This window comes from Aspergillus costaricaensis (assembly GCF_003184835.1).
Source record: "Aspergillus costaricaensis CBS 115574 unplaced genomic scaffold BO79scaffold_2, whole genome shotgun sequence".
NCBI classification, from domain to species: Eukaryota; Fungi; Ascomycota; class Eurotiomycetes; order Eurotiales; family Aspergillaceae; genus Aspergillus; species Aspergillus costaricensis.
The window spans coordinates 261,685-288,304 of record NW_020291802.1 but is presented as its reverse complement, the minus strand read 5'-3'; the positions used below and the strand labels follow the sequence as shown (position 1 = coordinate 288,304).

General features: G+C 50.7%; 13 protein-coding genes across 13 annotated transcripts; 8 read left to right on the top strand and 5 right to left on the bottom strand.

Annotated features, from left to right (window-relative positions):
• Positions 1–600: 600 nt before the first annotated feature.
• BO79DRAFT_242190 (uncharacterized protein) lies at positions 601–1,486 on the top strand (the record flags this gene model as incomplete). The annotated part of the gene is made up of 2 exons (XM_025685188.1): positions 601–1,210; positions 1,308–1,486. The coding sequence occupies 2 exons, from the start codon at positions 601–603 to the stop codon at positions 1,484–1,486; spliced, it is 789 nt and encodes a 262-aa protein (XP_025544292.1).
• A 534-nt stretch (positions 1,487–2,020) lies between these two features.
• Positions 2,021–3,147, top strand: BO79DRAFT_284088 (uncharacterized protein; the record flags this gene model as incomplete). The annotated part of the gene is made up of 4 exons (XM_025688215.1): positions 2,021–2,648; positions 2,698–2,912; positions 2,961–3,053; positions 3,109–3,147. 4 exons carry the CDS (start codon positions 2,021–2,023, stop codon positions 3,145–3,147), a joined length of 975 nt encoding a protein of 324 aa, XP_025544291.1.
• A 33-nt stretch (positions 3,148–3,180) lies between these two features.
• Positions 3,181–3,604, bottom strand: BO79DRAFT_284087 (uncharacterized protein; the record flags this gene model as incomplete). The annotated part of the gene is made up of 3 exons (XM_025688214.1): positions 3,181–3,307; positions 3,356–3,405; positions 3,458–3,604. 3 exons carry the CDS (start codon positions 3,602–3,604, stop codon positions 3,268–3,270), a joined length of 237 nt encoding a protein of 78 aa, XP_025544290.1. The 3' UTR covers positions 3,181–3,267.
• A 762-nt stretch (positions 3,605–4,366) lies between these two features.
• On the top strand, positions 4,367–6,342 carry BO79DRAFT_242188 (adenosylhomocysteinase). Its single transcript, XM_025685187.1, has 7 exons — positions 4,367–4,438; positions 4,512–4,570; positions 4,627–4,759; positions 4,811–4,937; positions 4,988–5,589; positions 5,636–6,071; positions 6,131–6,342. The coding sequence occupies exons 2-7, from the start codon at positions 4,532–4,534 to the stop codon at positions 6,141–6,143; spliced, it is 1,350 nt and encodes a 449-aa protein (XP_025544289.1). The 5' UTR covers positions 4,367–4,438; positions 4,512–4,531; the 3' UTR covers positions 6,144–6,342.
• A 46-nt stretch (positions 6,343–6,388) lies between these two features.
• Positions 6,389–7,497, bottom strand: BO79DRAFT_164128 (TIM-barrel enzyme family protein; the record flags this gene model as incomplete). The annotated part of the gene is made up of 3 exons (XM_025679175.1): positions 7,303–7,497; positions 7,052–7,197; positions 6,389–6,988 (listed from the first exon to the last, which is right to left on the bottom strand). The coding sequence occupies exons 1-3, from the start codon at positions 7,388–7,390 to the stop codon at positions 6,389–6,391; spliced, it is 834 nt and encodes a 277-aa protein (XP_025544288.1). The 5' UTR covers positions 7,391–7,497.
• A 578-nt stretch (positions 7,498–8,075) lies between these two features.
• Positions 8,076–9,377, top strand: BO79DRAFT_267607 (Tm-1-like ATP-binding domain-containing protein; the record flags this gene model as incomplete). The annotated part of the gene is made up of 1 exon (XM_025687060.1): positions 8,076–9,377. The coding sequence occupies one exon, from the start codon at positions 8,076–8,078 to the stop codon at positions 9,375–9,377; it is 1,302 nt and encodes a 433-aa protein (XP_025544287.1).
• Positions 9,378–9,627: 250 nt separating this feature from the next.
• On the top strand, positions 9,628–10,575 carry BO79DRAFT_267604 (SDR family NAD(P)-dependent oxidoreductase; the record flags this gene model as incomplete). Its single annotated transcript, XM_025687059.1, has 2 exons — positions 9,628–9,679; positions 9,740–10,575. The coding sequence occupies 2 exons, from the start codon at positions 9,628–9,630 to the stop codon at positions 10,573–10,575; spliced, it is 888 nt and encodes a 295-aa protein (XP_025544286.1).
• Positions 10,576–11,747: 1,172 nt separating this feature from the next.
• BO79DRAFT_267601 (Zn(II)2Cys6 transcription factor) lies at positions 11,748–13,670 on the top strand (the record flags this gene model as incomplete). Its single annotated transcript, XM_025687058.1, has 4 exons — positions 11,748–11,838; positions 11,891–11,991; positions 12,078–12,747; positions 12,828–13,670. The coding sequence occupies exons 1-4, from the start codon at positions 11,758–11,760 to the stop codon at positions 13,668–13,670; spliced, it is 1,695 nt and encodes a 564-aa protein (XP_025544285.1). The 5' UTR covers positions 11,748–11,757.
• An 858-nt stretch (positions 13,671–14,528) lies between these two features.
• BO79DRAFT_250080 (polyamine oxidase) lies at positions 14,529–16,408 on the bottom strand (the record flags this gene model as incomplete). Its single annotated transcript, XM_025685795.1, has 8 exons — positions 14,529–14,841; positions 14,894–15,654; positions 15,699–15,792; positions 15,870–15,895; positions 15,949–16,002; positions 16,147–16,182; positions 16,230–16,260; positions 16,308–16,408. The coding sequence occupies 8 exons, from the start codon at positions 16,406–16,408 to the stop codon at positions 14,529–14,531; spliced, it is 1,416 nt and encodes a 471-aa protein (XP_025544284.1).
• An 808-nt stretch (positions 16,409–17,216) lies between these two features.
• On the bottom strand, positions 17,217–19,012 carry BO79DRAFT_267588 (glycoside hydrolase family 43 protein; the record flags this gene model as incomplete). Its single annotated transcript, XM_025687057.1, has 2 exons — positions 17,217–17,371; positions 17,428–19,012. 2 exons carry the CDS (start codon positions 19,010–19,012, stop codon positions 17,217–17,219), a joined length of 1,740 nt encoding a protein of 579 aa, XP_025544283.1.
• A 2,201-nt stretch (positions 19,013–21,213) lies between these two features.
• BO79DRAFT_284083 (uncharacterized protein) lies at positions 21,214–22,155 on the top strand. Its single transcript, XM_025688213.1, has 2 exons — positions 21,214–21,541; positions 21,615–22,155. The coding sequence occupies exons 1-2, from the start codon at positions 21,270–21,272 to the stop codon at positions 21,922–21,924; spliced, it is 582 nt and encodes a 193-aa protein (XP_025544282.1). The 5' UTR covers positions 21,214–21,269; the 3' UTR covers positions 21,925–22,155.
• A 151-nt stretch (positions 22,156–22,306) lies between these two features.
• Positions 22,307–24,535, bottom strand: BO79DRAFT_267583 (C2H2-type zinc finger protein; the record flags this gene model as incomplete). The annotated part of the gene is made up of 6 exons (XM_025687056.1): positions 22,953–24,535; positions 22,764–22,904; positions 22,642–22,718; positions 22,566–22,593; positions 22,455–22,517; positions 22,307–22,410 (listed from the first exon to the last, which is right to left on the bottom strand). The coding sequence occupies exons 1-6, from the start codon at positions 24,226–24,228 to the stop codon at positions 22,307–22,309; spliced, it is 1,689 nt and encodes a 562-aa protein (XP_025544281.1). The 5' UTR covers positions 24,229–24,535.
• Positions 24,536–25,721: 1,186 nt separating this feature from the next.
• Positions 25,722–26,567, top strand: BO79DRAFT_206444 (uncharacterized protein). The gene is made up of 2 exons (XM_025681972.1): positions 25,722–26,203; positions 26,300–26,567. The coding sequence occupies exons 1-2, from the start codon at positions 25,943–25,945 to the stop codon at positions 26,462–26,464; spliced, it is 426 nt and encodes a 141-aa protein (XP_025544280.1). The 5' UTR covers positions 25,722–25,942; the 3' UTR covers positions 26,465–26,567.
• Positions 26,568–26,620: the final 53 nt, after the last annotated feature.

Here is a 26,620-nt window from a genome sequence, read left to right as displayed (position 1 = left end):
CAATTCTGCTGGGGGTTGCGCCGAGCAGTGTTTCATAGCACTTTTCTTTATTCTCCATTTGGCACACCGGCTGACCACCGTCCCCTAGCACTTGTCGTTATTGTCCCTGGGCAACATATTATAGAGCCCTAACCAACCACCGGAGATGTTGTAGTGCAGACCAATTGCATGTCGCACCCGGGGATCCGATGATAAGCATAAAATTAGTAGCCGATGATCATCCAGGCACCCGGGCTCTCAAAATTTGATCATCCAACGAGCAGTGCAACATTCTGGCTGACCGACTCAAGTGTCGGCATATTGCGTGCTTTGAGGGTGATCTGACCGATCTTGAATTTCATCGAGTAGAGGTCGGATCGGGTGGATCTGTATGAGCAGCTTTTCTATTGTCGGGTTTCATTTCTTCCTGTTTTCTTTAAATGGCGACGTTTATCCCATCATACTTCTTTCTTGTCTTTTTCCTTCTCTTATTGTCACTCTTTAGCATCACCTTCCACCTTTTTTGTTCCTACATACATACACCCCTATACACCACTCCATACTACTATTTTACACTACTACCATCATAGACCACCAGCCCTAGACACTACTACTAGAACAATGTCCCCCAGCATAACCTCACCACGTCCCTCCACCCCCGAAACCCAACATCAACGGCTCAAACCATCACCACCACCACCCACCAACATCCTCCTCAACCACCACACCCTCCTAACCACCAACCCCGAAGCCTTCAAATTCCAAGCCGCTGCATCCCTCCAACTTCGTCTCAACCCAACAATCCCCAATGATTCATCCCTAATACCACCACCTTCAGACACCAACCTCATCATCTCCCCTTACAACACCCCACACCACCTCCTCGACCTTCAGACCCTCAACCCGGCCTCCCAACTCCTCGCCAAAGCGCTGACCCTATTCCACCCCATTCGTCCCAACTACGCCACAGCGCCCTACACCGAGTCCTTCAACTGGGACAGTGTCTTTGGGTTTCTAAGGAAACAAGCGAAAAGCGAGGGATATACTTGGGGCAAGAGACACGAGAATATATTCTATGTGGTGGTGTTCCGGTCGACGTTGACGGCCGATGCAGATGGGGAGAAGTTGCATGTGTTGGATGAGATGTCGTTACGGGAGGCGGTGGCGGGGGGTGGATTGTTAAAGTATTGGTTTGGGAATGTGGATGAGGAGAGGAGGGGGTTGGCTACTTGTGAGTTCTCTACCCTCTCTTTTTTTTTTTCTTTAGAGTTTACTTCAGAAAAATGTTTGTGAGGAGGATGGATGTGCTAATAACGAGTGAATGATAGGTGTATGGCGCAGTCGGGAAGATGCAAGAAAAGGAGGGTCGGGACCATGGCATCGACGAGCACGTGGGGCGGCGAGGGAAATGTATGAACGAATTGAGTTCACGACATTGAAGTTGGTGGTGGGGGAGGATGAAGAAGGGAATTGGGGATGGGAGTTTGGGGAGTGGGTGGATGAATAGCTTGATCTTATCATATCATTGATTGGGTGTTCAATTGCTAATTGTTAATACTGCATGTATTTGATTCAAAGAAAGATCAGCAATGAAATTCTCGCTTGCAGCTTCGCTGACCGGAGAACATTTCTGAATCCAGAGTGGACAGCCAAAAGGGCAGCATTGCCCGCGGAGTGAATTCCCCACCCGCGCATTGTGGCGTTTCCAGAAGAGTATCATTCCACGCGGAGGTGGGGAGGGGGGAAGTTCCACTGGATTATTGTTCGCCAATCTCCAATCTGCTGATTGTAACATCCCCATTCATATTGCAGCCGATCAACTTGTCAAGTGTCAACCGTCATGGCTTTGCTGCATGGAACGTCCCTCAACGCGGGGCAGATCCCTATTCTCCAGATTTAGGATTAGGATACGTCACGACACATACCCCGGATAGATATAAAATATATATAAATAACCCTATACCCCAGTTCCTCTCCCCTCCCATCAGTTCAACCAGATAGTTCAACCAACACCACACTACTGAGTAGTACATACTACAAAATGCCCGGCGTCCTCACCCAAACCCTCGCCGTCAGCGACGGCCCCCTCACCTCCGAAAACGCCGCCCTCCTTCGCCCCTCCGACCCTAACCTCCCCCTCGACGAGCTCCGCGCCCGCTTCAACGCCGACGGCTACCTCTTCCTCAAAGGAGTTCTCCCCCGCGAGGACGTTCTCGAAGCCCGTCGCCAATACTTCTCCTACCTCGCCCCAACCGGCGTCCTCAAGACAGACAGCGACCCTGTCCACGGCATCTTCAACCCCGACAAGACCCCCGACGACTTCCCCGGCATCGGGGCTGGTGCGGCCGGTGGTAATGGCCGGCCGGGCGGGGAGAGCGCCGCACAATTCGTCGATCGCGCCATCGAGGCTCACTACAAGGACTGGTATGCCGAGAAGCTGGTCCAGCATCCGGCGCTATATGCCTTTATAGCCAAGTTCACTGGGTGGGGGGACAATACGTTGACGTTTAAGCGGACGCTATTGCGGAATAATATCCCCCAGACGAAGCCTATTGGGGTCCATTATGATCAGATCTTTATCAGACATGGGGAGCCCACGGCTGTGACGGCTTGGGTGCCTATTGGGGATATTAAGTTGAGTGGTGGAGGGTTGATTTATTTGGAGGATAGTATGTCTTCCATCTTGATTGTATGATGTGGGGATGCTGACGAGGACAGGTGATGTCGTGGGCCAGAAGATCGAGAATGAATTCACGGCCAAGGCTCTGGCAGCGGGCATGACGGAGGAAGAGGCTAAATATGCCTTCAACTCGAATATGATGTCCACGGGCATGTTGTCGGAGAATCCCGCCGAATTTGCCAAGGAGAATGGCCGGCGTTGGTTGGTTGCGGAATACGAGGCGGGGGATGTGGTGCTGCATAAGCCTCACATGGTAAGCAGCATCTAATTAGGAGCCTGTGGATAGTGCTGATGGGATTAGATCCACGCATCAACGGTGAACAATGACCCGGATAGAGTGATCCGGTTGGCGACGGATTTGCGGTTTGCAGACTCGTCCCGGCCGTATGATAAGGTTGGTTTATACCTGGATTGTGTGATGTATTGGATGGACACTGATAATGGTGCAGAGATGGATGAACTTTTACCGATTCAATGACGGTGTTTGATTGGTCAAATTGGGACAATGACAGTGTTGATTAATTGAACATAATTCTCATGACAGACATGATATGATCCTTCTACCTGCTTACTCCAATCCATAGCTTTGCTTTCTTTTCTGCGTTCATCTACTTCCTAGTAGATATATCAAACGTACAATGACAGATCCTAGGTCCTTCGTTAGCTTCCATACTCCCAAGACTGGATGATACCTACTGCTGATCATCACAGAACCCTCCAGTCCATCCACCGCCCTGTTCAATACACTGCACCCTTGGGTTAGCCTTTTCTTCTCGAGATTGATCAAGACCAGCATACCGTATTCCGACAGGCAAGGTTCGCAATGTCATCCCCACCACGGATCTGGCACGAGGTGGAATTGCTCAACATGATTTCCATGAGGGCAGCCAGGGCGGGCACACCCAACCCGAGGCAGGAGTAGAGGGTGACTAGGGCGGTTTTCATCGTGGTGTAGCTAGTATCTAGTTGGTGGCTAAGAGCTAGTGGATGTTGGCGGTGGTGGATGTCAACCAGAGAGAGTGCCCCTTGCTACGATAGGCCTAGGTAAGATTGGGGAGGGACCTTGGTCGACTGGCTAGCAGGGTAGCTGCATTCTGTGAGGGATCTGCAGAGGGGATTACTTGGATTGAAGCTCGTGCATGGCTGCGGATGGTCCGGTGCTACACAGCACGATCTGCTATCGATATGGCGAGGGATAGATACTCGGGATGTGACTCGTTGATCTTTCAATCTTTTGATGCCTTAATTGCTCATGCATTATCTTCATGCCCAAAGAGTTTGTTTTTGTTTCTCTGATCGCATTCACTAGTTATGGCTGCTTCGACGTGGCATCCCTTGCTGACGGCCTTAGGTAAGAGGGGGCCAGATGCACTGAGAGGAATGTCCAAAATCCGATTGTCGGCACCCCCAAGATTTGGGGCCAGTGGGATCCGCCGGTCGCGATGGATACCGGAGAACAATAGTCATCCTCCAGCTGTAGTTAGTCGGTTAATAGTTAACTAGTTATGAGGCAGATGGTTAGTCTTCAGGTTAAGTTCCGAGACCGAGGGGATGGACCAACGGCAGCAATCAGGAGAGGCACCGTCAGCACGCAGTCCGGAAGCATAGAAAGTCCGACCGCATCAGCCCCGCCGGCCGAGCTTTGCTCCGTTTGAATCCTTCACTCTTTCTTCCCCTCTCTCGCTCTCTCTCTCCGCCCTTTTATTTCTCTTCTTCCCCCTCTACTCTTACTCCCTCCCACTCTCCATCTTTCCTCACTTATCCTCCCCCCTTTTTTCTGTAAGCCATATCTCTCCATTCTTCTCATTCTTCTCACTGTCATCTTGACTGATTCTAACCATTGCCTCTCTAGTATCTTCACCACACACAACCATGGCTGCCCCCGCCCAGAAGTTCAAGGTCGCCGACATCGTACGTTCCCCGTTATACCATTCTACCATGATCTCAATTCTCATTCATGCCTCTAGTCCCTGGCTGCCTTCGGCCGCCGCGAGATCGAGCTCGCCGAGATTGAGATGCCCGGTCTCATGTCCATCCGCCGCAGATATGGTCCCGACCAGCCCCTCAAGGGTGCCCGTATCGCCGGTTGCCTGCACATGAGTATGTCGGCCTGACACTTTTCTACTTTGAAACCTTTTTAATCCCTTGCAGCCATCCAAACTGCCGTCCTCATCGAGACCCTCGTTGCCCTCGGTGCCGAGGTCACCTGGACCAGCTGCAACATCTTCTCCACCCAGGACCACGCCGCCGCCGCCATTGCCGCTGCCGGTGTCCCTGTGTAAGTTAAAACTGTATACCAATCTATCGGCTCGATCTAATAATTGATAGCTTCGCCTGGAAGGGTGAGACCGAGGAGGAGTACAACTGGTGCTTGGACCAGCAGCTCTCCGCCTTCAAGGATGGCAAGAAGCTCAACCTCATCCTCGACGACGGTGGTGACCTGACCTCCCTCGTTCACGAGAAGTACCCCGAGCAGCTCAAGGACTGCTACGGTCTGTCTGAGGAGACCACCACTGGTGTCCACCACCTCTACCGCATGCTCAAGGAGGGCAAGCTCCTTGTCCCCGCCATCAACGTCAACGACTCCGTCACCAAGTCCAAGTTCGACAACCTGTACGGTTGCCGTGAGTCCCTCATTGATGGTATCAAGCGCGCCACCGATGTCATGATCGCTGGTAAGGTTGCCGTTGTCGCTGGTTACGGTGATGTCGGCAAGGGCTGTGCCGATGCTCTCCGCAGCATGGGTGCCCGCGTCCTGGTCACCGAGATTGACCCCATCAACGCCCTCCAGGCTGCTGTCCAGGGCTACCAGGTCACCACCATGGAGGAGGCTGCTCCCCAGGGTCAGATCTTCGTCACCACCACTGGTTGCCGTGACATCCTCGTCGGCCGTCACTTTGAGGTGATGCGCAACGACGCCATTGTTTGCAGTACGTCCCTTCTATCAAAATCTCGTGAATCACGCTAACTGCTCAGACATCGGTCACTTCGACATTGAGATCGACGTTGCCTGGCTCAAGGCCAACGCCAAGTCGGTCCAGAACATCAAGCCCCAGGTTGACCGCTACACCATGGCCAACGGCCGCCACATCATCCTGTTGGCCGAGGGTCGTCTCGTCAACCTTGGCTGTGCCACCGGCCACTCTTCCTTCGTCATGTCCTGCTCTTTCTCCAACCAGGTCCTTGCCCAGATTGCTCTGTTCAAGGCCGAGGACGCCGAGTTCGGCAAGAAGTACGTCGAGTTCGGTACCACCGGCAAGAAGCCCGTCGGTGTCTACGTTCTCCCCAAGGCTCTCGATGAGCAGGTCGCTCTCCAGCACTTGGAGCACGTCAACGCCAAGCTGTCTCAGCTCACCCCCGTCCAGGCTGAGTACCTTGGCCTGGAGGTCACCGGACCTTTCAAGGCTGACCAGTAAGCTCTCCTATACCCAAAACTTTAATATATTGGCAGCTACTGACTAAGTGAAATAGCTACCGCTACTAGATGTCGAAATCCTACTGCTAGACTTCAACATTCACGATGTTACGACGACATATACAGGGTTCTTTATCAACATGGGGCTCAAAAGCATTGTCTTCAACGGCAAATAAAAGTGGCTGGGTATGGCTAGGGTTGCATTGGTGGTTGTGGAGTAATTGTTCAACAGAAGATACCAGATAATTGAATACATCATATTCCTACTACAGTAGTTTACTAAAATACCTCCCCCTCCCCACAACTAGATATACTTACAGCTGAATCTCCTTAAACTTCCTCGCATTCTCCTCCAACGCCACCTCGACAGGCAACCTCTCCATACTACTCGCCCCAAAGAACCCATGCACCCCCTTACACCTCTGCAACACATACTCCGCATCCTCCGGCCCCGCCAACGGCCCCCCATGACACAACACAATCACCTCCGGATTCACCTTCACCACCGCATCCCGCACCTCCTGCACCACCTTGACACACTCATCCAACGTCAACGCCGTCTGCGCCCCAATCGTCCCACTCGTCGTCAATCCCACATGTACCACAATCACATCCGCGCCCGCGCGCGCCATCATCTCTCCTTCCTTCACATTGAACACGTACGGCGTCGTCACCAGATCCATTTCCCTAGCGATGCGAATCATCTCCACTTCCTTCTCATATCCCATCCCCGTCTCTTCGAGGTTCGCGCGGAAGTTCCCGTCGATCAGACCGACTGTCGGGAAGTTTTGCACTCCCACGAACCCGATGTCGCGTAGTTGGCGCAGGAAGGTCCGCATGTCTCGGAAGGGGTCGGTGCCGCAGACGCCTGCGAGGACGGGGGTGTTTTCGATGAGGGGGAGGACTTCGTTGGACTGTTCTTTTGGTTAGTATTGGTGGTGGGAGGGAAGGGAGAGGGGGAGGGGGAGGGTATGTACCATTTCGACCACTACGGCGTTGGCGTCTGAGTAGGGCATCATGCCTGCGAGAGAGCCTCGGCCTGCCATGCGGAATCGCCCCGAGTTGTAGACGAGGATTAGGTCGGCACCGCCTTTTTCGATGAATTTGGCGGAGAGGCCGATTCCTGTGTTTTATGTCATTGTTGTGGTTAGTGGTGTTGATGTTGATGCTAATGATTGGGAATATGGGTGAGGAGGGTTTGGCATTGAAGGGATGGATGGGCACTTACCGGCTCCCGCACCGATGATGATGGAACCATCGGCGATGGTTTTGCGAAGACGGTCGAGGACTTCTTGTCGGGTGGTTGGGCGGGGCATAGTGATGTTGTTGTGTATGTGTGTATGTATTTATGTTGGAGTATGTTGGGTGATTGTAGTAGGTATTAAGAGAGTAGTATGTTATATACTAAATCGAGGGCTAGTGGAGGACAGTTGAGGATGGGCCTTAAATACTAACCTCCGACCTACAAAAGTCGGAATTATGACGAATGAAAGAATGTCGGAAACAAACATCCCCGTGATAGTGTGACTGTATCTCCGAAGGAGGGGTAGGAGGGGGTATGCCAAATCATCAGTGGATCAGGCGGTTACCACATAATTGATAGTCAAGTATCCAGTTTGGTGGCGGATGAGTGGTGCTTTTACCACTTCAGCTGCGGATCGTCCGGGATTTGACCCACGGCTAACCCTAACTAGTCTGCACCGGCGTGCTTTTATCTGCAACTGAGACTCCTCTCTTCTGCGTGATTAATTTATTTTATCTCGCCTCGAGGTTTTTTAAAGTTCCTGCGACAAGTCCCAGTCGGTATTACGCACGATAGTAGTCTCCGACATGACGGTGCAGCGCAAGGCCGATCAGTTCCTCAGCTGCCTGCCACCAGCCACAGTGTAACATGCCCCTCTTCAACGTTATAAACCCCATTCCCTTTGAATAGTAGTAACATCACCTGCTCTACAACTCCTCCCATATCTACAGGAAATCAAATTCATAGTATACTGCAACATGCCAACCATCCTCCTCCTCGGCACCTGCGACACAAAATGGTCCGAACTACTCTACCTCCACTCCCAACTAACCTCTAACCCCTCCATCTCCGTCCTTCTCATGGACGTCGGCCGCGCCGCCACCTCCTCTCCCCTCATCAGCATTCCTCATCCCAGCCTCGACAGCAAAACAATCGACTACACCCAGCTTTCCCGAAACGACTACATCCAATCCATCACCCATCTCTCCACCCCCACCGTTGCCGACCTCTACCACAATGGCAAAATCCACACCATCCTCTCCATCGGCGGCAGCTGCGGCACCACCATCGCAACCACCATCATGCGCGATGCCCTTCCCATCGGATTCCCGAAACTGATGGTCTCCACCATGGCCTCCGGCGACGTGGGTCCCTACATCCAGGAAACAGACATCACCATGATGTACAGTGTCGTCGACGTAGCCGGCACAAACAGCATTCTGAACAGAATCCTTCGCAACGCGGCAGCCGCAGGAACCGGAATGGCGATATCATACCACGACCAGCTTCATACCTCTGAGTGTAATAGCACGAACGGACATGCCCAGAATGGACACCAGAAGCAGAATGAGACCAAGCAGGAAACACCCAAGAAAACCAAAATCGGCATCACCATGTTCGGCGTCACCACACCCGCCGTAACCCAAATCCGCACCTACCTGGAATCCCACCTCCCGGATGCATGCGAAATTTACGTCTTCCACGCCACCGGCTCCGGCGGAAAAGCCATGGAGAGACTAATCCGCGAACAACAACTCGACGCCGTCGTGGATTTGACCACCTCCGAGATCGTGGATGAGCTCGCCGGCGGGGTATTGTCCGCCGGACCGGGACGATTAGACGCCGCGGCGGAGAGGGGCATCCCGCAGGTGGTGAGTGTGGGGGCGTGCGATATGATTAATTTTGGGACGAAGGATACGATTCCCGAACGGTTCAGCGGGAGGAGGATCTATGAGCATAATCCGACGGTGACGATTGTGAGGACGGATGAGGAGGAGAATCGACGGATCGGTGAGTTTATTGTGTGGAAGTTGGGGAAGGCGAGGTGTCCGGAGAACGTGGTGGTTATGTTGCCGACGGGGGGAATCAGTATGATGGATGTTCCGGGGAATAATTTCTATGATGGGGAGGTAGATGAAGCGTTGTTTGGGACGGTGGAGAAGGGGTTGGAGGGATCCGGGGTGAGGGTTGTGAGGTGCCAGGGGGATGTGAATTGTAGGGAATTTACGGATAGTGTAGGGGAGACGTTATTAGGGTTGTTGAAAGAGTGTAGTCAGTAAATTGTAGTATAGTTGAACTGAATTTAGGGTATATGTTAACTTTCATCTACTATGTAGATCAAACCTACTTAATAGCACATCTTAACCTTGGTGCCGCCGGAGCACCAATGAGGTAATTTCCCGGTGGCCATTTACCCGAGTTACAGTTTCTCTGAAACTTAAGTATAAATTGAATTCCCCAACGATCATTCTTGTACATTTCACTTCTGTTTCAGAGATACTACACAACAGTACATTTACATCAACCAACATGTCCCGTTCACTCGAAGGCAAATTCGCCATCGTCACCGGTGGCTCCCGGGGTACCCCATTCCCATCCCCATCCCCCATACCCTCCCCACCACCCCACTAACGTCCCCCAGGAATCGGCGAAGCCATCGCCCACAACCTCGCCAGCAAAGGCTGCTCCCTCCTCCTAAACTACACCTCTGACAGCTCCCGCGCACGCACCGAATCCCTCTGTAGCACCCTCTCCACCACGCACAACATAACCTGCATCCCCGTGCAAGCCGACCTCTCGGACCCCACCCCCGCCATCAGCACCATCCTCTCCGCCGCCAAAACCCACTTCACCTCGCCTACTACAAACACCCTAACAATCGACATCCTAATCAACAACGCCGGCGTCAGCAAAGACCGCTTCCTCAACGACCCCTCCTCGGGCCCCATCGACCCCGCCTACTTCAACTGGCACTACACCATCAACGTGCTCGCCCCGCTGCTCCTCACGCAAGCCTGCGCCGAGTACCTCCCCCGCAAACCCGCGCACAGCGGCCGCATCATCAACATCTCGAGTATTTCCTCCTCGTTGGGGTTCACGGGCCAGTCGGTGTATGGGGGTACCAAGGCGGCGTTGGAAGCGATGACGAGGACGTGGGCGAGGGAGTTGGCGGACGTGGCGACGGTGAATGCGGTGAATCCGGGTCCCGTGGTCGGGGATATGTATTTTGCTACGGGTGAGGAGTTTTGGAAGCAGATGCAGGGGTTTCAGGATAATGCGCCGTTGAGTAAGTTGCAGGATGGGGAGGAGGGGTTGAGTGAGGAGCAGGAGAGGTTGATTAGGGAGAAGATGGGAGGTAGGAGACCTGCGTTTACGAGGGAGATTGCCGGGGTTGTGGGGATGCTTTGTACGGAGGATGGGGCGTGGTGTACCGGAAGTGTGGTTTGTGCTAATGGCGGGTTGAAGTTTACTACTTAGTTGGTGTTGGACTTGGGGTTTTCGGGTTGGGGGGTTATGTAGGGTTGAGGAATTATTAGAATAGACTGGTGGTGTGGGAACCATGTTAACGATACATTGAATTACTTATCTTATTATTGAATCACGTCCTGAATCGACCTAGAGTTCTAGTATTTTGCTAAGTAGTCGAGTGGCTATGCATCTGGAGGATATATCTCCTAAGGTGCACTATGAGTTGGTTGTGATAGGTAGTTCTCTGCATTGGGTATACTAGAATCTGTGGGTTTTGCTTACAGTGTTCGAACTGTGCCATAAGAGCAGTTGCTTATGTTTTAGTTGCCGATAGATAATAATAATAACAACCAGTCGCTGGTATAGAATTACTATATAAATATCGGTGTATAGCTCTCGGTATGCGAGTTAGGGTTATGCACGTTCCCGTCAGCCTCGTGCCGTGACTACCGTAACCCTAACTTCTCGACTGCCACGTTCGCTCCGACATGGGGCGTTTCAACGTCTGCTAAGTGGAAGATGTAGAACTAAAAAAGGTGCAGAAAGAGAAGAAAGTCTTAGTGACTTAGATCGATCATTACATTTTATGTTAAATTCAGTAGTGTTTAAAGATGCAAAAGAGTGGCAGAAACGAAGGGGATGCCTGTGTGTTCCTGCCCTGTTTGGTAGGCACGCTGCATCGACAACCTAGCCATATCAGCCAGCATGCCATACGAGCATGCTCTAATGGATGCGAGTACCGGATAGAACGGCAATAGCAAAGTGGATAGCCTAATTTTGGTCATATTTAGGTTAGATTTAAAGTGAAACGCTAGTACCGTCGGTAAATTCATAGTATCAGTAGCTGTTTGTTTGCTGATAGCCCAAGCATTATAGTCATATGTATAGAATTAAGTGCAACTGAATATTGAAAATATCGCTGACAATAAAACCAATCACTTTCCACTCACCTATATCTATACCCTCACTATTTATGCATAAATTAAGCAAGCTTCCGGGCTGGTCTGGGCTCGGCGGAATCCCGCCCAAGTGTGGGGCCGCCAGGCCACGCACGCAGATGACTAAGCCTCTAGGCAGCGATAAAGTTCTCCTGGACCCTGAAGGGTCTTATTCATGCATTTCCCGCCGGGGAATCTCATTCCCGCTTAATTAGCATCTTCCAGTGTCATTTGACCCATGCAGTCTGTCAGCATGGATGCAGATATCCTCGATATTGTGGCCCAACGTGGCGGGAGGGCCAGGAGTGCATGTGACCTGTGCCGGCATAAAAAGGTGCTACCCTATACCCTTTACTTAGTACGGGCTCATCACTGATACGGGTTAGATTCGATGCGATGGAGAGAAACCAGCATGTGAGAATTGTCATTTTGCTGGTGTTACCTGCACGTTTACCGTGACTGGTCAACCCAGGAAGACTATTAGAGAGTATGTTTCTTATGGCAAATATAGTAGTAACATCACTGCTATACCCAGTGGTGAATTAACTATAACATTATCTCTAATTCTCACAGACAACTTGCTGAAGCCAAGGCTCGTGTACAAGAATTGGAAAGCTTCATTGCCGGCCGTCATCTCCCAGGAGCAGTTTCACCAATCATCCAGTTGCAGGACCAACTGCGATCTGCCTCACCATGTCCGCCCATGTCGCTCTTTGCCGCGCCATCGCATCCCCAGGACTCGTCGGACTTCGACATAGCCATGGAAATCTTCAAACAGCACCTGGAAATTTCCTGGCCAGGCACTACTAACTCTCCTCAGCGTAACTCATTCCATGCTACTGTCTACCGCCAAACCGGCGCTGTCTTGGACTTGCACGGCTTCTTAGCCCGTGTGACAGAGTCTTACAAGGCCCAGTATGCTTCCATCTCGCCAGCAATCTCTACTCCCCAGTGGCCCAGCTACGCACTGATCCAGAAGTGTCTCGACTACTACGCCGCCAAGAGCATGTACTCGATGTTTCCTATTGTGGATGTACCTGCTTCCCAGGCTGTCCTTGATGCCCTCGTCTCTGGCCGCACAGATCCCCCGCCTACCACGGCGGAAAAGGCACATCTCTTCGCCTTCGCAGCCTTTATCACCAAGCAGCATCAACACCAGCCGCAGTTTGCAGGTACAGACCCGGACGCTTACGTGCAGGCTGTACTGACATTAGTACCTAAGCTCATGCTTGAGCTAGCTAGTGTGTGGAAACTAGAAACATTCGTCATATTGGTATCTTTTCTTTCTTTTCTACCATACCTCCCATATTCTAAAACAGATAGGCCCTTCACATCGCCCCAGCAGGCTACCCCCAACAAGCCCAACTCCTCCTCTCAACCGCCATCCGCATTTTGTATCAATTAGGCGGCCACCGCATCACCCCTCCCCCAGAATACCAACCACAGGCCTCCTCCACAACCACTAACAACACTAAATCCCACTCTCACCTCCGCGCCATCTTCTGGCTCTGCTACGGCATGGACAAAGAAATGTGCATCCGCAGCTGCTCCCCACCCCTCATCCACGACATCGACGTCGACCTCGACTTTCCCCAAACCTACATCGGCTCTACCACCCACTCTCCCCCACCACCCCGACAATCATCATCATCATCAGCATCACTATCATCATACAATAGTACCGAAATCCCCCTCCTCTACCCAACAGACATCCGCCTCGCCATCTTCAAATCCCACATCTACAACCGCCTCTACTCCAGCCACGCCCAATCCCTCCCTGAAGCCCGCCGTCTCGCTCACATCCGCCAACTCGACCAGGATCTGAGTGAACTATACGCCGAATTCCCCTTAGGACATACACCTGTACACACACCTAGATCCGAAACAAGCACCCCCAACCATCAAGATCCAACAATACCCTCCTCCTCCTCTAACGAAGAAAGTAGTAACCATAAACTGGTCAATATCCGCCCTATCAGCATCCACCTCGAATACCACTACTGTATTCGAAAACTGCACGAAGCAAGCATCACAACTAGCTTATCTGTCGTCTCGGCCCCGCTTGCTTCGAGTCTGGAACTGTATTACCAGGCGTCGAGGTCGACATTACTATATTACCTGAATTCAGGGAAGGGGGGGCTGGTGGATCGGTTTAGTTTTTGGTGAGTACACACATTTTCCAAACCATTATCGTTATTTCCAGCTATGCGTACATAGTATACTAATACGAAGGATAATAGGATCCACGCACAATTCATCCTTTCCGCCATTCTCACTGTCTTCTGGTGTCTGATCGAGAACCCCGATCCTCGGAATGTGTCGTTTACGAGGGATTTGAGGATGTTGGAGGATATGAGGGGATTGTTTGCTTGTGAAGTGTTCGATTTGGAGGGGGAGGGGAGGTTCTTTCCCCCGGCGTATATTGTCGATGGATTTTTGAGCTGGTTGGTTTCGTTGGTTAGGGTTGCGGTGGAGAGGGAGGGGGTTCGGCGTGGTCGGGCTTCGTGATGTGTCTTCTACTTCTTCTTCTTCTTCTTCTTCTTCTTCTTCTTCTTATTTTTATTTACTTATAGATTTTTCATTGGGATCATGTTGGGTGTTTGTTGGGACTTTGGTTCTGGTTCGGTGTGTATAAGATTGTATTTTATGTATGGTGTCTTCTATAGCTGGCTGGACTGTCTCTGGATACTGTTCTGCTGTGTTGAGGGCTGTGTAGTCCATTTGTATTATATTATCAGAGGGACTATGAGGTCAGGATGATCTTTATGAAAGGTAATGAAAGTTGCAGAGGCAATGGTCAAGGAGACATCGGTGTTAGTCTCAGCAATATAGATTAAACTGGTGTTCAGTAAAAAGGCTATCTAGAGCGAGTGACGAAGAATTTAAAAGACCCCCCACATCATCATTGTCAATCATACTATCTCTGCACAGATATCTCTCCATGATCTCCATCAGTCCAGAGCATCTTATCCCTGGATATGCCGGAGGACATAACATCCACCCAATCTCAAGGCGAGCATAGGCTCAGTCATGGCCAGGTACGCCAAGGGTTTCATTGTAGATATACCAGCCATTGACTGGATTATACAAGTCATACGGCGTAACTCCTGTCAGCACGTCGTAATTCGTTTGTTTACACCCTTGCTGGCCCAGCCTGATGCAGGGAGCCAGGAATTCGGCCACGTGTTTGCCCTCATAATAGGCCCCGTGCAGGTAGCCAAAGAACTCCTGGCTGGTGGCTTCACCGGCAAAGAAGACGCTGTCGACATTAGCGCGGAGATTCTGATGTTCTTGTAAACTGGTCGATGGTGGCCAGTACGAGTAGGATCCGTAGGACCTGAAAGGGTTAGTGCTGCTGCTGTTGTCCCAGAGTGGCCTAGACATCTCACCAATCTTCCGTAGACCATCTCGGATAGTATATTTCTTCCAATTCGGAAACCTTATCACCATACATGTTCTTCAGCACCTCAAGGAGCTCCTGCGCCGTCTCCTCGTTTGTCTGTGACTCGACGCGGTAAGAACGCTCTCCGGTCACCGTGGCCACAAGAATGTTAGAGTCCTTATACAACCCGGGAATGTCCAATGGCTGGAATACGGGGTAATTGCCGCGAACATGAGGATCTGCCCACAGAAGGAATTGCGTTTTGTCCCAGAAACTGCTCTTGAACTTGAGGAAAATCTTGGTGTATGTGCCTATTTCGAAGCCAGCTATGCTCTGGGCTTTCCAAGGTGGAAGTGGCGGGTCAAAGTTTACTCTTCCTCTCTGCAAAACTCCCAGGGAGAAGGTCACAATGGCATATTTAGCTTTGAAGCATTCCTGGTCGCTAGTCACAGTGACCCCGTCCAAATCGTGCTTGATGTCGGTCACTTTGTGATTGAAGAGAACACGATCTGCATGCTTGTTGAGAACGTCGCTCACATTGTTCCGCAAAGCAGAAACGTATCCGTGATCATCGCAGACGAAATAGTCACCCTTTGAGAAGTAATCATAGGTAGCGATCGTGGAGATAGCGCCGAAAACTTCTGAATTCTCCTCTGGCGGCGATGCAGCCTCCCAATCCCAGGCCCACCAGTCGGCCAGCTGTCCGGCTGGATCGGTCTTTGCCGGATCCCAGTGCTGAAGGCGTTGACCGGCCCGGAAGGACCGATCCTGGTAATTTTTTTTTTCAGGATATCGACGGCGTCGATCAACACATTTCCAGTAGCGGTCTCAGCTTCCTCTAGGGCAGCTTGGACAGCATCTCTGCTTTTTTCAGGGTACACGACCCTATCCTCATTCTCGGTTTTACTGATAGGGCTTTTAGCAACACTGTTCCTCCGCCTCGGACTAGAATGGTGGTGTGGGAAAGGCGGGGAATTTCTTACACATTATTCAACTTCGCCCTTTCAACCTACATTAAGTTAGCCATCTCATCAACGACCACACAACCAAGGATCCACCTACCATAGTCCAAATGGGATTAACATTGCCGGTTTCTGGCCTTCCAGGTCCATGAACCTAACTGGTCAACATTGATTCATGATTCAGCCGTTGTAGGAGTTGTTGAATGATACACACTCAGTTGGCGCCAGCCTCAATCTTATGCCCAGCAAAATTGCGACTGTAAAGCCGGCCACCAGATTCATTCCTAGCTTCAAGCACTATGAAATCATTGACGCCGTTGTCTAAGAGGGTTTGCTGTTATGGTCAGCTGTATCCAGCACGCGAGATGTAAAGGAACCTACAGCGGCGGTAAGACCGGCTACTCCAGCTCCACTGCGCGTGTGAGTCAACGGTTTATGAGTATCTTGGTATCAGCTTACAGAATCAAAACGTCTGTATCCTTGCAAGTAGGCTCAGCAAGGGGCGCAGCATGCGCCACCAACACTGGCAGTGCCACTGCAGCAGCACGAACGAATTTCATGGTGTCGGCTGGCTAGATGCCACTGTTGAGCATATTTTCCAGAGCCAGAGGTAAGTAATTTGTAGCTCCTTTTATGTCCACTTAAGATATTGTTTAGATGTTCTTGCCCGGGAAAGGGATCCGTTTGTATAGAAGAAGAATGTGCAAGGAATGCGGGGGGGTGTACCTGACGTTGAGCGACTTAGCTCAGGATACACCTGTCTCATGCCGGACATCGGCTCGTAATAATAAGAATGGGTGCAAGATGGCCCCTGGACATAGCCGGCCTCGCTAGGGGTGCTGCTGAGTATATTGTTAGCTGTGACATGTTGACAGCTTTCCGGTGAGGCAGAGGCAGAGGAATCGAGAAACAAGGAATAAATTTGTGGAGGCTTTATGAACTATGCCATACGATGTCCTCATCAATGTAGGACAAAACTATCAAGATCCAGTCAACTTTCAAATATCTTCAAGGGGATGCAAAACATTGGGGTAGGTCACTACACCTCCGCGGAGCATAGCAGACACAGGATGCAGAGCTGAGGGAGGACATGCCGGAGTGTCGAGACAGGTATGCATAACCCCTAATTGCTATGGAACTACCATTTACAGTATTTATCGACATGACACTCTTCAGCACCTCCCGTTCTTCAAGCGAATGAGTGGAAGGCGAACGGTTGCTGGTCGATCATAGTACATTGGGCGGGTGCCAAACAGCAAGCAAGTTATGCCAAGTGAGCCTTCTCACCAAGCATTGTCAATATTATAGGGACAGAATTGACCTGAATAGGTGATTTATCTAGACGTATTCCATTTAGTGCGAAGAATACTAAGCTTCAAACGATGCAACAGACTTAGTCCAGCTCGGAACTATACGACCATAGTCAATTTCCTGGCCTTGTCCTTGATATCTCCATCTACTAATATAAGCGGGTGTACTTCCAGCGCCACCATTCTTCGTAGCATAAACACCAACAAGCGCGCCTACAACTGTCAACACTGCAAGGAAAAGGAATCGATAATGTCAAGGGCCAACATACCAGTGAATCGACCACTGCCACCACTGACAATCCTCGTATCTGCCCACCCAATGACTTTCTTATGGCCCGGGTTCCTTGATGGCGCAGCGGCAAAGGCATACGCCGTGTCGTTGACAGCCTGAATCTCAAGCCTGATAGTGTCTGCTTGCCATTCCTTTGGCACAGAAATAGTCTGTCCAGGAAGAGGGCCATCATAATTACCTCGGCCTTCAACACGGAATCTGAATGACAGATTATTCTGTAGCAACACGATACCCAAATCAATGTGCTGTTCCTGAGTCAAAAACACCGTAACCCCAGCTTCCTCACCATTCACCTGAGGATCAAACGATATATCCACACTATACGTGAACAACGTATCCGTCTGCCGACGCATAACCAGCGTCAACCCATCATCCGGCTTGAACGCCGGCGTTCCTGTTAGATTATTAAACGAAGGAGTCAGCCTCAAAGTATTAGGATACCCCTCCGGTGAAACCACAAAATTCTCCGTCCTCGGATACCTCCAATACACGAAATGTGCTGGAATCGCCGACCCCGGATCGAAATCCACTCTATCAGGCTGATCAATCCAACCCCCCTCACCAACTGCAATCCCCCTATCCTCCGACATCAAAGGCCCACTCATCACGCCCCGAACAGGCTGCACAAGTGGCCATTCGCCCTCCTCCCACCTCGCCGGCGCAAGAACCGTCTCTCTCCCCATGGGATAATTCTTCCACGCCGGCCCAGACCGGGTACTCAGCGCCACAGCCCACCAATCTCCCACACTATCTTGAAACAGATCCGCATGTCCGACCGTCTGGAAATACTGCGTCGTATTCCGATTCGTCAACAGCGGATTCCGGGGATAAGCTTCCCACGGCCCGGTCCGGAACCTTGACCGAGCAATCGTCTCCGAGTGGCCAAGTTCAGTCCCTCCCTCGGCGATCATAAGGTAGTAGTATCCGTCTTTGCGGAAAATGTGCGGCCCCTCGGGACTGGATCCTCCAGTGCCGTTCCAGAGGTTGTGGATGGGGCCGGTGGCCCCGGTAGTTAGATCGAGGGAGTACTGCTGGATGTGGTTTCCGCTGGAGGAGCCACTGTTCGCAGATGTCACGTAGACGGTACCGTCATCGTCCCAGAAGATGTCCGGGTCGATGCCTGTGACGGTGAAGACGAGGGGGTCGGTCCAGGCGGAGTTGTTGTAGGGGTTGGTGGTGGTGAAGAGGAGGCCTTGGATGTCTGTGCCGAGGTAGGTGACGATCAGGTAGAAGGTACCATTGTGGTAGCGCAGGGTTGGGGCGTAGATGCCGCCTTGTTGGTCTGTGGTGTTTCGGAGATCGGGGATTTGAGAGGGCCGGTTGAAAGCGTTGCTGGCGAGTTTCCAGTTCTGCAGGTCTTTACTGGCATAGATGGGGAGACCGGGGTAGGCGATGAAAGTGGAGGTGGCGCAGAAGGTGGTGTTGTGTTCCGGGACGTGCGCACATGTTGGGTCGGAGTGCCAGCCGGGGAGAATAGGGTTGGTGTAGGTGTGGTTTGATGTAGGAGAGGAGGATGCAGTGATTGACAGTAGGGTAGCTGCGAGGAGGGTTGAGAGCCACATGGTGAGATGTGGTTAATACGTTATAAGGAAACAGATGCAAGCATGCTTGAGGGTTTTATAGGTGACTGCTCCGACGGTGCTTGGAGGCGGGCTGTGGCGGTTTTAGGCTAAAGGGAAGCTCTGGGTTAAATGCGACACCAACATGGTGAGGATGAGTTGAGTTGATCTCTTGGCCTTTCAATAATGGCTGATTAGCAGATCGACATCCTTGGCTAAGTGCATCTCGGGAATTGTAGGGGCTATAAACAGTCCTCATAGCCATGATGCTATATGAATAAATCTATGAAGAAGATGAACAGGTCTAGACGCTGATGTTCTCGCTGCATTGCTATACAACACCTGAACACTGAGGGGTATTCAGCAAAGGCTCCATATATAGTGTCAACGCGCTATTGAGTGGACCAATAACGGTTTAGTATCGCGTCTATCTGAAAGCAGACGGAGAGATATGTTCCAGCATGCAGCAGTGGTATCAGTTTTGGAAACTGTTCGCAGGTGGGAACCTGATCTTTGCCTGTCAAATGGCTTCTCGTCACAGGCTTGTTCCAATCTCTAGCGTCGAAGAGATGTCTTGTTTCCGGACCAAATCGTAAATCAATCTTTTCTCCATCGGCGAGTTGAAGGAAATGCAAGAGGATTCTGACCAGAGCAGAGGTATTAGTAGCCTCTTCATACACATATATGTCACATGCTCTGTTGCAGCCTTAAGCAGAACTGGGTCTGCCTGCATGTTCTCAGCATTCTTGGGCAATCTTGAGATTGCATTGGGCTTCCACCAAATCCTGATGCTTGATAGTTCTCCATAGTAGGCATAGGCGGGAAAGCTGTTATCGAAAATCATGTTGAAAACAACAATGTGACAAGAGTGTCTGACTTTGACACTGCCATCCAAGCGCCTAAAAGGGGGCTTGTAAAATCTTCTTAAGACAGGCCAGAAGTCGAATATAAAGCTTTCATTCACATTTTGGAATGTCGTAGTGAGAAGCGCGGTATATAAGAAGCAAAGAAAGTATATGTTCAATCTTCAAAGGTTCTCCATACCAGTATAGCCTCAAGGGAAATTTGAGCTTCAATCTGTATAATATCTCATATGTATACCATATATAATTGTACCCTATAATATCGCCAAGTATCCTGAATATTTTTTGACTCTTCTCCGCATATTATAAAAGGGTTGGTTGAGAGTAGCTGACTTTATATAAGATTTGTTATAGTCGAGGACAAGACTCCCTATCAGTCATGTAAATTTGTGAACCCATCTATGAATGCATATGTGAATGAATGCATGAATTGATATATAAATAGATTAGGGAATGCTTTCAGCAGTATAGCTGAATCATAAGGCTGTGATAGTAGTAGCAGTGAATGTAGGCGACTAAAGGGGACTGCTCCTTTTGCCCCAAATTCTTTATCTATTGGTCCTTATAAATCGAAGGGCGAATTGCTATTGGTTCATTTTCTGTAGGTATTAGCAAAAGTTTGGACGGAATTTCCCTGGCAGAGTAATTTACCTACGTGACAGACTGCTTGGCTGAAGCCTACAGGGCTTGAGCAGGCAATCTTGATCGATGCAGAGGATGCTAATGGGGTGGAATTGTGTAATAAAACTTTTGTTCACATGAAATTAGCTCCTTTTTACTTGCTCGTCTTAAGGACACAGGGGATATTCACCGAACCATGTTCTATCAATATACATTATTGCCACTAACTAGTCCTTTCACAGTGATATAGCTTAGACTCATACTTTTATCACTAAACAGTTGCTTGTCTAGATATGTCTTGTGTGCAAGTGAAATGTTATTCCTGGGAACGCCTGACCGCAACTCAGCTCTTGCAGGATCCTTCATTTAGGGCTATCATGGACATATATGACTGTTGATACTCACCTTGGTACTTGTTTTCTGCTATGACTGTGTCCTTGCTAGCGATAGAGTATTTGTCTCATTATCACAATCACCGGGACATACTAACCACTGAATCACTGGCTACCACGATCCCCGATGGAAGAAAACCAATTGAATAATGGCAAAAATCATTATCATCATTACAATAGATATTTAGAGTAGAAGACAACAATAACCTAACCAAGACATGTGTCACGCAACTCTTCAACCAGTTAAACTAGTTAAAGTAAGGGCACACCCCGGTTAGTCAGCACGGTCCATCCCCAACCGACGTCATCCCATCATTGCAACCATCACCTCCATCTATCCTATCTATCCATTAACCACCATCCTCATCTCAATTCATATCCGAAATGTCTCTCCGGATCCCTCTTCGCGGAATACACCTCTCCCGCTCTTTATACAAGCCCTCAATCCCTCGCCCTTCACTCCCACTCCGCACCCTAACCACCTCCGCCCGACCCCGACTCACCTCCGCACCCGGACTCACCACCAGAACAACACCAACACCAACAGTCTCACGAACCTACACATTCACCTTCACCCCCACACTCATAAACAAATCTTCATACTCAACATCCTCAAAACCACCCGCCGATCAAATCATCGACGAGCTCCAAGAACTGTCCGTCTACACCTCCCCTCCTTCCCAAACCAACAAACAAACATACTAACGTACTGGCTGACTCGGGATAAAGCTACGAAGTTGCAAAAGACGAATTCGAAATCGCCACAGAAAGCACCGACTCAGCGACCATCTACGCGGCGTCGGACCGGGAATCGGCGCGCGATGCTTTGAATGAACTCATTGCCGTGTATACGGTGTACACGAGGGATATGTCGTTTGTGAGCCATTCGCCGCAGGGACAGGTGGATGTGGATACGGGGTTGGATCCGGGGAGTATTGGGGATGAGGTGCGTGAGGAGGTGAGGAGGAGGGTGGGGACGAGGGTTAGGGAGATTGTGGGGGCTGTGGAGAGTTTGGAGGAGAGGGCTTCTGCTGAGTGATTTGTAATATCATTTTCATGGTTGTTTGTTGGGGATGGGGGGTGTGTATGGTAGTGGTGGTGATATTTAGGGTTGGGATATGGGATTGACTGAAGGTTGTGGTGGTGTGGCATTAGATGTGTGTGTGACTATCTACTATTTAGTAGGTAGGGGCTGTTCAACTCGTGTCGGATATATACTATGCAGTAGATAGTAGTAGGTATAGGTGTCGTCCACTCATAATGATCTTTTAACCAGTCATCAATCGCTCGCTCATTCAGTTGTCCTGTTTCGCCGTCGTACTCCGATTTATATCCAATCCCATCAATCCGGTATCAGAAATCACGTATGTATGTATATTCCCTCCCCGTTGATCTGCGCCTGGTGCCCGTCTGTGCTGCTCTCACGCCACTTCGGCGAAGGCAAGTCCGAAGTCATCCGGCATCGGAGTACCCAGTGAGATGTCTTCTTTGTGCGTAGTTCTTAAGTGTCGTTTGAGTTGGTCTGCTTTGTTAGTATCTCTGTTGGACTACATGGGGGTTTGGGCTTACCGTGTCGCGTGAAGCTCTTAGTGCATCCGGCGTGGTGGCATTTGTGTCGACGCTCGCCGTGTGCTAGTCCAGTTAGTATCGACTGCATGAATCTGTCTACGGTGTACATACTCAATCGGTGGCTGGACATATTGGATGACTGAACCTGTTAGCTTGATGTCTTCTATTTCTGATTGGCTGTACTTACATCACCAGTTTGAAAGTTACACCCCGGGTACGTGCATTTGAATGGCTTCTCGCCCGTGTGCGTCCGCGAATGCGTTTCTATCCCGTCAGTGTCTGTTCATTTCGAAGATAGCATGCACATACTCAGCTCGCTGCTGTCGGTAAACGACTTTCCACACTCGGTACACTTGTAGGGCTTCTCGCCTCGGTGGCTCCGCTCGTGCCGCTCCAATGTTGCCTGTCGCGCAAACATCTTCCCACAGACAGAGCATTTGAAGTTTTTATCTGCATCGTCAGCTCTAGTCCTGAACCCTTGGCATCCGATGCACTTACAATTACTGTGAGTCAGGAAATGCCCCTGCAGCTTCGACTTTTGCGAGAACGGCTCATCCGGCCGGTGACACCCCTCCCAGCAGCAGTAATATCCCGTGCCCTTAGCGCCATCTACGGTCGCCATGTGGCACGCCACCAGATGTTCCTGCAGACCGCATGCATCGGCAAAGGTGGCGCCGCAGGGCAGCTTGGTCCCGTCGGCTTTCGAGGTCCACCGGCAGATGTATATCTCGGTATCGGGAGTGTATTCCGGACTGGTCAAGACGGATGAGGTACCCCCTTCCAGCGGGGGCGGCGTCTCTCCCGGGCTCAACTGGGAACTCACACTGGAGCGTGAGTGGCGCGAGTAAGGTGAATAGGAATGTACATGGTGTCCGTGCGTGCGACACCGATGAACATGCGTGCGGCATGGCTTCCAATTATTGGTTGGCTTCTGCGCCGGAGCTGGGCTCTTCACTTCGTTCGGAGGATGGTGGTGGTGAGGATGATGAGGGATATGGAAGCAGGTAAACGAGTTCGAGGCCGCATCATCGGCAGGTTTGTCCTGCTCAGGGCAGTTCTGCACTTCGTGGACGTGAAATTGATGGCACGCAGACAGGTCAGGGCACATCATGTGGAACACATCCGCCGGGTTGACTGCATTCTGCAGAGGTAACCACGGATTTGCTGCATGGTGAGCATCCTTGGATATATCATGGCAGTGAAAATGCTGATGACTGTGGGAGTGACAGTGAGACGCAGGTGCATAAGGGTTGAAGAATGTATCACTCGGTGCAGAGGGTACCATGCCCGTGGGCTGCGCCATGGTCTTGGGCTGCTCTACCTGCGACTGTGGCATGGAAGTCGGGGATAGTAGGTCAGTTGTGTCGAGGTTGAGAGGTGTTCCCAGCCCTAATAGCGACTCCAAACTGTGTTCGCCATCAATGTTGGTGCCCGTACCGAAGCAGTGTTCATCAAAGCAAACCGGGTCGGTGTTCTCGCAATGATCTTCGTCGCAATGCGATACAGAGCACACTGCAGCATCACCACATTCAATGAAGCCGTCGCAGACGGAGGGGCAGGTGATGGAACAGTCGTCGACATCACAACAGTCCTCCTCAACATTGCAGTCGTCATCCCCATTGCATGGCGGCGCCGGGGTGTGATGTACCTGGTCGGAGCAATTCCATTGGACTGGCTGTGCCTCCGAGACATCTTCTGCCTCCTTTCCATCCAGGTGGAACGCCTCCCAGTGGCATTCAAGGCAGAAATCGTCTTTCTTCGTGTGAGAAGCCATGGTGTCGATGACGATCGACAGGCTTAGATGATAGACAGAAAGAGTCCCCAGTCAACCGCGAGGCTGAACAATGATCACACTGAAGAGGGGATGGTGAACGGGACAAACCGTCAGAGAAGCTCTGAGGCGGGGGCAAAGGAGTAGGATGATCTGGGGTGTGCCTGTCTTTGTCTGACGCAGAGCACGCAAGTGGCAAGTTAGCTTGCCCTCCACACCACGCGAGCGGAAACAGAGATACTCTTACCAATCAAACAGACTGCAATCAAGGTCGGCAATGCAGAGATCGTCCAACGGGAGTCTAGAAGGCCAGTGGTGCGACTGGACAATGCGCAGATTTCACCAAGAGTGAAGAACAGCCGATAGAAACGTCGGAGAGAGAAAAGACAGACCGCCTGAAAGCGATGGGATGAGGACCTTGGGGGCCAGCATGAGAGGCGGGTGACAGGCGATGGTGGGCGAACAGGATAGTTCAGAGGTAGTATGGATCAGGGAGCGAGTAGGAGTTGGTAGAGAGAGCGCAAGAGTGGAGTTGGTGGTGATGGAGGAGGAGAGGATACAGCGCAGTAGGGCTCTTTTTTCGGTAAGGTTACCGTCGCGATACGGGGCAGATCTTAATCGGTAATTTGGGGACCTTGGGGACGAGGACCTTGGGGGATGGCGTCATTAGTTTGTGGTCGCCGCAGCGAATGATACTCCTCCCAATGTCAGAATTTTTCTCTGTAAATTTATCAGTGATTTCCGTCTTCTTCAGATGTAATTTTTTTTTATCAGCAATTACCATTTAATAAGGGATATTCAAGGACTGTGCTTTCAACCCTGAAGATCCCTCGAGGAAAGAGAGTGAGAACCTTGGGGCCAGGCGGAGAAAATTCTGGCCGGATTCTGCCCGGCAATACTCCGTTGCCGCCTTGGGCTGAAGTGGGACAGCATCCAGTGCACATCAATGATGCCTCCTGCATATTGGTGTGTTTGAAGTTGATACTGTTTGATTGACCCAGACGGGAGTAACATCGGTACACCTTTTAGGAAGGACTCGATCTCTACCTAATATGTCCTATCAATGATTAGTGAATGTGAAATATACCTGTAAACAACATCACCTGACTGGCATTACTGCAAGCAAAGTTTCAACCACCACAACCTTGTCTGTCCATCGGTGAACTTTTGACTTTGGGGTAAATTTGATGCAGATCAAAAAGGAAAAAAAAAAAAAAAAAAAAAAAAAAAAAAAAAAAAAAAAAAAAAAAAAAAAGATATCCTCAGAAACCCATATATCACTTGAATGAAACAAAAGTATCTCTAGAACAAGAAACTACAGAAATTTTCCGTAGATAATAGTTTAAACCCCTCCCCCTCACAGCCGCGTTCCCCATTCCCCATGTGCCAATTACAATTAACATTACCGACTAACGGATAACGCTACCCACGTGCCCGCCCGCTGCCTCCGGACCGGATCCTCCTCCGCGTCACTATCAACTATCACTGTTACCTATCAATCAACCTCACTATCTTCCCCATACTATCCACCATCTATCACACCCTTCAATCATATAACCTCTACACCCAATACCCTCTATTCTCACTAATACAATAAGTTTGTCCACACAAACCCACCAATCACCCATCCACCCATCCATCCCTCCAACCCAATCCATCCAAACCTTCCCCGCACGAACCACCACTGCACCACAAAGCCACACACAAGAAAAGAAAAATGGGCAACATCTGCTCCAAATCCTCCAACCAACCGGACGCCTTCTCCTCCCCCGGTCGTGTCCTCGGCTCAGGCCCGAACCCCCCAGCAAAAGATTCCTCTTCCTCCGCCCCGCGCGCCCCGCTCCCCTCCAACGCCAAACCCGCCTCGAACTGGGGTTCTGGACCCTCTGGACGGACGTTAGGGTCGCCTGCTGCTGGTGGGGAAGGTAATGGGGATGCCACTGCGGATGCGAGGACGAAAGCTGCGTTGGCGGCGCAGGTGTGTATTCCTTCCTTTCCTTTACCAGTGATATGTTTTTGGGGGGGTTTATCTACTAGGGCTACTAGGCTAATGTTACAATTACGATTGGAACAGAAACGAGCCGAGTCCGCTTCTGCAGCTGGGAGTAAAGGGAAGCTAGGCACCAAGTTGGCGGCGCAGAAGGCGCAGACGCAGAATCAGACGTTGAATGAGGCTAGTCGGGAAGAGGTGGCTGCTAGGGACGCTGATGGGGCGGCGGAGGCGAGGAGGTGGCAGTAGTTCTTCCATTTTACTACTATGTATCTGTATGTGGGTGGGGGGTTGTGGTTTTGGTTGCGTGGAGTTGATTCTTTTATGGGTGTGTGAGTGAGCGGTTTAGCGGGATATATTACTGCCTTTTTCGGTTTGTTAAGACTTGTCTTTATTGTTGATACC

What these genes read in the sequence shown, in the direction of transcription:
- BO79DRAFT_242188 (XM_025685187.1), top strand. Translation starts at nt 4,532, where the DNA reads ATGGCTGCCCCCGCCCAGAAGTTCAAGGTCGCCGACATC. An exon ending in CGCCGGTTGCCTGCACATGA is followed by an intron (nt 4,760 to 4,810) that starts GTATGTCGGCCT and finishes AATCCCTTGCAG; the next exon opens with CCATCCAAACTGCCGTCCTC. An exon ending in GCCGCTGCCGGTGTCCCTGT is followed by an intron (nt 4,938 to 4,987) that starts GTAAGTTAAAAC and finishes AATAATTGATAG; the next exon opens with CTTCGCCTGGAAGGGTGAGA.
- BO79DRAFT_284083 (XM_025688213.1), top strand. Translation starts at nt 21,270, where the DNA reads ATGTCTCTCCGGATCCCTCTTCGCGGAATACACCTCTCCCGCTCTTTA. An exon ending in ATCGACGAGCTCCAAGAACT is followed by an intron (nt 21,542 to 21,614) that starts GTCCGTCTACAC and finishes CTCGGGATAAAG; the next exon opens with CTACGAAGTTGCAAAAGACG.
- BO79DRAFT_206444 (XM_025681972.1), top strand. Translation starts at nt 25,943, where the DNA reads ATGGGCAACATCTGCTCCAAATCCTCCAACCAACCGGACGCCTTCTCC. An exon ending in AAGCTGCGTTGGCGGCGCAG is followed by an intron (nt 26,204 to 26,299) that starts GTGTGTATTCCT and finishes CGATTGGAACAG; the next exon opens with AAACGAGCCGAGTCCGCTTC.